This window comes from Ptychodera flava, chromosome 21, assembly GCF_041260155.1.
Source record: "Ptychodera flava strain L36383 chromosome 21, AS_Pfla_20210202, whole genome shotgun sequence".
NCBI classification, from domain to species: domain Eukaryota; kingdom Metazoa; phylum Hemichordata; class Enteropneusta; family Ptychoderidae; genus Ptychodera; species Ptychodera flava.
In genome coordinates, this window is record NC_091948.1 from 1,996,600 (window position 1) to 2,006,806 (window position 10,207).

The 10,207-nt window shown below is 36.5% G+C and overlaps 1 protein-coding gene across 1 annotated transcript in view; it reads left to right on the forward strand.

Moving 5' to 3' along the window:
* Positions 1-8,366, forward strand: part of LOC139121065 (DNA polymerase subunit gamma-1-like) — a 34,072-nt gene extending 25,706 nt beyond the window's left edge. Inside the window, exons 19-22 of the mRNA XM_070685684.1 lie at positions 3,821-3,935; positions 5,381-5,632; positions 5,911-6,028; positions 6,278-8,366. Coding sequence (XP_070541785.1) covers positions 3,821-3,935; positions 5,381-5,632; positions 5,911-6,028; positions 6,278-6,399 — 607 coding nt within the window. The 3' untranslated portion in view covers positions 6,400-8,366. The remainder of the gene's footprint in view (positions 1-3,820; positions 3,936-5,380; positions 5,633-5,910; positions 6,029-6,277) is intronic.
* The last annotated feature ends 1,841 nt before the right edge of the window (positions 8,367-10,207 follow it).

Here is a 10,207-nt window from a genome sequence, read left to right on the forward strand (position 1 = left end):
TTCTGTGGTGCATACAAAGTATTGTACATTGCCATATCATGATATTCATAATTGTTAACTTCATCTTAGACCAATCATTCACAGGAATACAATCACTCACACTCATTCTTTAAGACTTTGAGGCAATGATTGTTGAAGTCAGCAACCACCACTCTCATATCATCCATCACAGCCAGATCAAGTGGTTGATCTAAAGCATCCTCAGGTCTGTCAATGCGGCAGACAAAGTTTCCCAATGCATCAAATTTCTGTACATTCCTATTTTTCTGGTCACTTACATACAAATATCCTGCTTCATCAAGTACCACTCCTGTCGGCCAGTAGAGTTTGCCTTCACCCTGACCAAAGTCCCCAAATTCATACATGAACTCACCCTCTGCAGTAAATGCTTGGATACGATAATTGTTTGTATCTGATACAAATAATGTTCCAGATTTATTAATTGCCAAGTAATAGGGGCCATTGAACTTTCCCTGTTTTCTGCCATAGCTACCAAAAGATTTAACATACTGAAATTCTGCAGTGTATTTCTTGATGCAGTGGCCCTTTTTGTTAGAGGAAGTACTTGTCCACCCATCCCAGTCACTCACATAAACACTGCCGTCCACTGGACTGACAGCAACACCCATAGGGTTCTTCACTTCTTTCCCAAAGCACCCAAGCAGTGACCCATTCTCATCACTGACAACTACCTGTTGATTGTCTCTGTCTGTCATGATGTATTTGTCATCGGCTAATACTGCTACATCCCTTGGTCTGAAAGGCTTGTCAAACTCGGTGAATGTAAAGTTTAGTTTACAATTTCCATCCCTGTCAGTGATTTGTACTCTGTTGTTCCCAGTATCAGCCGTGACAATATCTCCATGTCTATTTGTGCTGACTCCAGTTGGAAAATTGAACTGCCCTTCCCCATCACCTCTGCCTCCGATGACCTTTATCAAGCGTTTTCCTCCATATTCAGAAACTGAATCACGGATAGGCATGTTTTCTTTACCCAGAGAAGAATTACCAGTCTCCTGAGGAAGTGATCTGATTTGGAATATACCAGATTGACATGTATACATAGTTTTTTCAATTTCCATTGAATTTTCATCATAAGTGATGAGCTCTGTTAATAATGGTTCTTCCAGTTTCCCAATCTTTGTAGGCAATCTAATACTTCCTATTTCAACATACTGCTTAGCAGAATAAAACTCGGGCAGATCAGTTTCATAGGTTACATCTGTCTTCATAGAGATCAATAGTTTGACATGATCAACAATGTCCTGCTTGATTGACATCATCTGAGCAGCTGTCCCATGATGCACCAGGGCTTCTAGGTAATCACACAAACTCGATATGTTACCATGTTTCATTTCCCAGTCATCTATTTCAACGTCCTCACGCTTCAGTCTCTGTGCATATTCTTCTTTCAACTTCTCTATCAATCGTTTCTCTTCCCTTTGTGCGCTCTGAATAACCTCAGCTGTCCTCTTTTTCACTTTCACTTCTTCCTTCTGACACTTCGCAGCCAGTTTCTCTTTGTTCAGTTTTGCAGCTGACTCACATCTTTCTACTGCCTTCTCTGTGTCTCTCATCTGACTGGCAAGGTCCATCAGTTGTTTGGCATACTCATCAGCTGCCTCTTGCAGGTCCCTGTGGATGTGTTCCATACTGCGGTGTTTTATTATAGCACAGTCTGTGCATACTACTACTTTGCATGTCTCACAGTACAACCTCACCAAGTTGTCAGGGTGGCTATTACAATATATCTTTTGTTGTAGCAACAGATTAGAAGATATGGCTTCCTGATATCCCTCAAGTGTCATGACTTTATGACCCGGTAGAAATCTTGTGTGTGACTTGTAGCAAAATGTGCACAAGTGTGTACCACAGTCGATACACCAATGTGTGCCTTCGTTTACTTCACATCCATTACACACTGCTGGCTTTTTGTCATCGTCTGTAGGCCGCTGTTTGTTGTAAAGCTCCACCAGTGAGTTAATAAAGAAGTTAGCTTTCAGCTGAGCCACTCCACCCTCGGAAAGCTTACACAGCATGCCACAGGTTGGGCATTTCAGCTTACCTTCTTTCTTCACAAGAGCTGTCAGACATGGTTCACAGAAAGAATGAATGCATGGCAGTATTTTCGGTGTCTTGAACTGTTCCAGACAGAGGGCACATGCAAGGAAGTCTTCACCAAGCTTATTCAGTACCTTGTCCAGTTCTGAAACGTCCCTAGAAGCAGCAGCCATGTTTAACAGACTGCTGTAAAAATCATTCAGGTTATCGACTGTTTTACGATCTGACAAAACCCTGCACAACTGTACTACAGTCAATTATTTACCAGCTGTAAAAGTTAATGTTTGACCTAGAATTAAAGTTATATGGGGTCACAGACTGTTGACAACATGCTTGCATAGTGTCAACTAGAAATAAGATTAGTCCATAGGTCTTTTTAAAGTCTGCTTTGAACAATATGCAAAAGATGTGTTAATAGACAGGTGTCCACTGCTGCCGAATCTCAGCTCTCAATACAGTGTAAAATGCTACATGCATTTTAAAGCCGCACTTTTCAATCCCAGGTTCTCGCATTAGTGAAGTTCTCCTCTTAGTCAAACACTTGGCCAGTACGATGTTTGATTTCTATAACATTAATTACACAAACTGATCTAAACCTTTTGCTAATCCTGCAAACAGAGTTTATACAAGCGTTTGGCGTTTGATTGATGGTCGGTTCAAATCGCCAATGGTCATTGTTTCCCCACTACCAACGCTCGAATTTCCTACAAAATTGTCTTCCAGTCGCATTAGACTTTGAATATAACCACAGAGTTTGATTGGCAGCAGCTTTACGCTGACCGCTTGGCAGTCTGTCTGCATTTTTGCGGCCGGGCAAAACTAAAAAGTGATGCATTTTCTGGAGAGTGTGCCCGCGTGTTGCCTGTTTGGAGTCCACTTACACAATAAGCGCCGGCATAGCTTCGCGTCCATTTAAAGGGAGGCTCAGCCTTTAAGGTAGAATGAACCTTGGCGTAGGTATTCAGACTTTCAAACTTTTTCAATACATTTTTGTTCTACCACTTGTGGGGGGGGTTGGGCAGGGGGGGGGGGGGGGGGGGGGGGGGGGGGGGGGGGGGGGGGGGGGGGGGGGTCATTTTGAAGCTTATGAAGTACATAAAGTTTTTAGTGGCTTGCTTTTATGAAAATACAAAATTTTATTTTCCTCATAAAGTTAACACAGGGATGGTGGCCATTTTGAATTTCAAGTGTCAGTTCATGTTGTTTGGTATATGTTTGTTTCCTAGTCTCTTGCAGTGATGCAGTTTTAAAAATAAAAATAAGAAAAGCACGAATATTTACATGCCACAATATTACAATGATAAATTCATAGCAATCATACAGATATTAACATTTTCTGTCATGCTGCAGTTGTAAATGCACTGATAATTTCTGTCAAGCAAACACACAACAAAGACTTATGAGGCTAGTGTAGATTGATGCACTCCTCTGTGAGAATCAAAACTTTTTCCATTTTTTGGTCTAAAATGACTCACGGAAGCACCAAGTAAAGTGAAGTTGCATACCACCTTCAACATTCTTTCATTCAGTTTATTTCGCTAGAAATGTAAACTTACATTCACTCAAAAAAAACCACATGGAAAAATTACAATAGAGAAATCGGTTCAATTGCTTAATTTATGTTCTATAATTTAGCAAGTATTCCTAGCGGGGACCACAATATAGTTCTCTTAAATTAGTTGGTATATTTTGTGACTGTACTTCAGTGTCTGTAGTTGTCCTTGGCAACCAATGTTGTTGGTGATTTCTATCTTTGCAGTGAATCTGAGATGTTCAACAAGTTGGAAAGCATAGCCCTATCTGAAGAACCCACTACACCAGTATTGGAATGCAGAATCAGTCGAGCGCTGGAACCACAGTCAGTGAGCACTGAGGTATGCAATGTTCAAAATGAGATTTTTTGTGCAACATCTAATGCCACAATCAGCACCAAATCAAGTGAACCTTGATGTCTTTAATGTTAATTATCTAGTGCCAATACTTTTCATCAACCAGTGTACCAGCCTGCCTTTTCTGCTGTTAGTATCTTAATACAAAAATTTGATCAAATACCTGGTAAGCATGAAGTCCCAAGTGTATATTATGTTTGTAAATTTTTCATTATTAAATTGAAAAGTCAATTACCGGTATAACAATTGGCGCATTTTAAAGAGTGGCCACCAACACTATCTTCACTGCCACTTCAATACACAACATATCAAAAAACTCTGATGTAATTTCTGGTATCTACCATAAAGGCAATGTACATGTATGCCAAGGAGTTTATGGCTGCTCTATCAAACTTAGTGACAGTATAACAAGGTTTTTTCCATTTCATCATATGATGCATTGACATCACTTGATTTCATCCTTGATTTATGGATTTTTATTTTTTTGACATGAAAATATGCTACTAGAACAGTACCACTGTACTCTTTTCAAAATTGTAACATTTAACCAATGTTGTTCATTCTTTTGCATACTTTCATCATTTTTTTATATGATTAATGTTATAAATAGGTCCCCACAGTTGCTTTGAGCTAAATTTTCCTATTTTAAAACATTCAGTGGCACACCTCTTGGCAGGTGTAAGATCAATATCAGCTTGAGTATCGACTGATTAATTTTTAATGTGGGCAAATCCATTGAAATTTTGAGTCAGTGAAGAAAATAAGCAGTATTTTTGCAGAAATTTATGCTCATCGCTACGATTTTTATGAGTGTTATAACTCTGTATTCTTTTCTATCAAATGATGTCATATCGGTCATGTGTGAATTCAAATTTCCTGCTGACAGGCAATGTGCACGTACTGCATGCACTGCACTATGCCCGTCACTTGGTAACAACAATGTTGTGGGTCACATGTCTAGATCACATGACTGATATTGAAGAATATTGCCACAGATTGCTGCAGCCATCTTTCATAACTGTCAACATTTTGATTGAAGCAGACAACTACCTCTGCAAAATTATTTCAAATCCAAGCACCAATGCAGGTATCAATACTCAAAGGTCTTTACCCAGACTTTGTGAGTTACAAATTACTGGTCTTGTGCCGCATCATTTGTAACTCATATACATGTTAAGCACACTGCTTCATTGACATTGTCTCAACAATGGTCCTTTGTTGTTCCTGTCTGTGTTTCAAATTTTGTATCTATGTCGCTACCTTGTGTGTGTTTTTAAGCATTTCAATGTGTAATAGCGTCCCTTTTATAGAATGCTCTTGCTAGTTGTACTATTTTAATTTGTATATGATGAGCCTGAAGGCAAATTTCTACATTTATTGTGGATAATAAAGTAATTGAATTGAATTGAATTGAAAATCAATTCTTACAGTTTCTGACCAGTCGTGTCAACTGGGTGGTGCAGAGTTCAGCAGTGGACTACCTCCATCTGATGCTGGTTGCTATGAAGTGGCTACTGGACAAGTACAACATTGATGGTCGATTCTCCATCAGCATCCATGATGAAGTCCGATATCTGGTCAACAGTGATGACAAATACAGAGCTGCAATGGCTCTTCAGATTGCTAATCTGTTAACCAGGTGTATGTTTGCATACAAAGTTGGTATGCATGACCTACCCCAGGTGAGACAACACACAGATATTCACATGTACATAATTTGCATTCACTCAAAGTATGTGAAAAGTGTGTATTTAGACATACAAATGCAATATTTCATTGTTATTGGTATTGTACCTGATCCATCTTAAAATTTGCCAGATATTCCATTTAAGAGTATATTCAAATCCACACTCAGCTTTAGCATTATCAAATGTGATTATTATGTTGTGCATGAATAATTTCCGATCATTCCGTTGGGTTTTCATACTTTTTCAGTGCAGTTATTTTTGTCTGTTTTCAGTCAGTAGCATTTTTCAGTGCCGTCGATATTGACACAGTACTGAGAAAAGAATCCCATATGGATTGCAAAACTCCATCAAATCCACATGGACTGACTAGGGGATATGGAATCCCACCAGGTGAGCTAGGCAATCTCCTTTTTTTTCTTTCTTTCCTTTTTTTAAAAATTAGATGCAGTGTGTCCCAGATACAAATGTATGTATCTGTACAATTTACTCATGAAACTGAAATGTTTTGTAAGATACACAAGGGTATTTGAAGTATCAATACTAGTCATCAAACCAGCACTGTCATTCTAGTCTCTCAGTAATGATGTATTTTTGATAGTAACTCTCCTGATTATTATTTTTACGCTATTAATCTTACAGGGGAGGCACTTGACATTTATGAAATACTGAAACTTACAAACAATGGCCGCTTGGAGAAACATAAAGGTTCAGCTAGAAAGTCCCAGAAATCACCCACTGTACAGGCATCAAATGTAGACTAAACATCAGATTCAGATGTTCCAACTTCACTGAAAGTTTCCCAAAAGTCTCTGGATGGAAATCTGGCCGGATATTGAGATTTGGGATGTTCATACTGCCAGTGATACCTTCAACAGGAAAATTTATTTTCATTCTCGTCTAAACTTCTTGAAGTCTCTAATGTAGACTTTAACTTGATATTTGGAGTTGTTGGATGTGCACACAGTTGATAATGCTGTCTGTTCTTCATTGAAACTTTACACAATAGTAGCTTCCTGTGAAAACTGAATCTCTGAAGAATAATTATTTTTCATTTGAAATTCCCGCTCCCAGCATAAGTCAGGCAAAAATGACTGTTGTGCAATGTGTTCAGTGCTGTATTTTGTTTTTGGTAAATTTCTATTTTTGTTGTCTTGACGAAAATTTTAACCATTTATACCACAGTCATTCTGTAGGTTCTCGCGATAGTGATGTTCAATAAATGGTGTTGATAAAGCTGGGACAAAAGTTTTGAAACACGTCCGTACAAAAAGTAAAATATTTACATGTACTATGGACTCAAGGGTGCATGTTTTTTGGTACGAACTTGAACAGCTGATCAAGATGGTACTTTTTGAACACTGTGGTTTAGACAACAACTTTACAAAGTAGTTACTCAAACTCAAAACAAGATGGTGCTATTGACACCAAATAATGGTAATTACAGTAACGAGAAGCCAGTAAATTTTTATTTTTACCGGGAAAAAAGGTATTGTTATAGAGCAAGGTGCTCTCATTGAGTCAGGGTGTAATGTGTACAAATAGTGACAGCATACCAGTGATGGCATGTCATTACTTCACATCAGGTATCTAGTGAAATCATGGTGTTATGCAAGTTTTGAACAAATATGTTTCACAAAGATCACTGACAAAAAACTGAAATATAAAGCTATTGTACTTTTTTCTTCCTATACTGCCATTTGTTTTTTTGTTGCAATGTTTCTGGTTATCAGACAGTGAATACAGGGAAATACTAATTTGAGAATAGCAATACCTTGGTATCATTTCAAAGCTTATCATTAAAACTTTATGAAAATTTACGGTGGTTACCAAGGATTCTTGACTTCACTGATCCAATAAATATGAAAGACTTTTAAGATCATAGCTTTATTTGTAGAATATGAAGGTTAGATAGTTATGATCATCTTAAAAACTTCATAAAATGTACAGAATTTTAGACAAATATTTGATTTTGATATTCTGTAATTTTGCCTTGCATTTTACAACTCTGTAACATGGAAATATGAAAGACCTGTCAAAGGATGACCTTTCATCATTCGAAGAGGGGACAGCTTTTGTGATGATTTCCAAGAAAGACTGGGAAATTTCAGTTTTGAAAAATGTGCCATAGGTACTGATCATAGACTACTCTGGTGATGCAGCAGTTGCAAAAGGCAATCCCAAATAGATGCATAAATACTTTGGGCAAGCATCATTGTTTAAGGTGAATTACTAACTTTTATGATGATGAATAGGGCTGATTTGTGATAACATCAGAGTGACATGATTAGTATGCAAAAAAAAACATTTATGTCCAAAAATTTGACAAGACTTTTTGCAGTTTTTGTGATAGGAATATCAAAATTTGTATTTTGATATTGTCGATATTCTGAATAAAACTATAAATATGCCAAAGGATACAACCACAAGCAACTGTAATAAAGACTTGTTTCAAGACAGAATTTGTCTGTGTTTCTGTTGGCAGAGGTAACCACTATCCACAACCACCTCAAAAAACAAAACACTATTCTTTGAAAATCAGAGCTGCTGATAATAATGTATAGTGTTTGTTTATTCACAAACTGTGAAGTTATTACATGTAAATCACAGTGCAGCATTTCCTTGCTGACATTTAAAATCCATGTACTCTCCTCACCTCTGAAGTTGTAATCATTTCTCATTCATTTGTGAAAATAAACTCAGTTGTACATGTGGAAAGGTTCCAAAGGTATACTTTTTACTCAGGATTCTTTTTTGAGCACTTTGCGCTGTTGATATAAATTTGTCACAAACACACACACACACCAGCATTGCAAAATTGCCAGGATCATCATTGTGACACTGATCATGAAAGTTTTGAAATAAAAAACATGTGAACTTATAATATTCCAATACAGAATTTCTTGGTTGGTTGGCAAATTTATTTTAAAGGCCTGCAGACACACTGCTAATGAAGCAGTACTTGGTGACCTTGGCTGGAATACAATGAGAAGTAAACTAAATATCATGAAACTGAAATATTACAAAAGATTACATGATATGGTCAACTCCAGATGGACCAAACAAATTTTTAATCACATGTGTTTAATTAATTCACAGGCAGGACCGAATGAGAAGTTGCCTTGGAACTGGCCAAAATCTGTCAGCAATATACAAACGAATTTAAATATCACAACTATCCACAACCTCACAGACAAAAGCATTAAAGAAATCATTTTAGATGATGATGAAAAGACATGGAGAGACAACACAACCAAAAAATCCACCTTAGCTCATTACCAAAAATTTAAAAAGAAATTAAAATGTGAATCATATTTGAAAACTATGAATGAATTTAAAGGTGCCCAATTAAAGTTCAAAGCAAGGTCATGTACTCTGGGGTTAAAATGTGAAACGAGACGATGGGAAAATGGAGAGGATGATTATACCTGTCCATGTTGTGGTAAAGAAGATGAGACATTAGATCACTTCTTGTTTAAATGTCAACACTTCTCAACTGAAAGAAATAAATTAATGGCTAAGACAAGAAATTCTCTTGAATGACAAAGAAATGAATTTATATAAAGATTTCATTGAAAGAAAAGGGTTGATTTGTTTGTATTTAGGAGATTCAACTGAAAACTACAACCCTGAATTAAGCTACAAAATTGATATTATTTTTAAACAATTCTTAGTCGAAGCTATAGACAAGAGAATGAATTTTTTGAACTAGCTGTTAGCATTCTAGTTTTTTTTAGCTATTATAGACTATAGTCTATAGAAGCTATTGGGATGGGTATCCGTCCGTCGTCAGTCTGTATGTATGTATGTATGTATGTCCGTTTGTGAGGCGTCCGTCCACTCAAATATCTTTAGAACCGCAGTACTTACTGATTTGATATTTGTTGAGTAGATGAAAAATATGATTTTGAGAAACTATTTTTTTTAATTTTTTGATATTGTTGAAAATAGGCAAATTAATGCCAAAAAAGGTGTTTTTGGTAAAAAATCTTCTTCTTCATAACCGCTGGTCAGACAGCTTTGTTATTTGGTATACAGGTCCCTCGGGATAACCCAACTTAGATTTGTTCAATTGTGATGAAATATGCAAAGGTGTATTTTTAAGGAATTTTTTTGTCATTTTTGGTCAAAATTTGACTTACATTGTATGTAATTCTTGTACTGTATAAATCCTATTAATTCACCCAGAAAAAAATAATTAATATAATTTAAATAATTGAATTAATTAGGAAATCATCAAAGCCAAAATAATTTTAGTGTGGAATTATCAGAAAGTTCAACTTTTTTGACAGTTCATCGTGAATTGAGGATTAAAACATGTAAAGGCAACTTTCCTGAATCCCAACTTTGATATATTCTGAACCACCATTTATGTTATCTAAAAGAAATTGCTCATAATAGTTTGTCATGATAGGGTGGTCAAATAAATAGAGATAGAGAAAGTTCTAATTTCCATTTAAGGTTGACTTGGTAAGGATAAAATAAGATTACTTTTTGAGGAAAAAAATAGAGTGGTCAATTAAAAGAGTGGTCAAAGTGATAGGGTTTTTATGGTAAAGCTTGGCTGTAAGA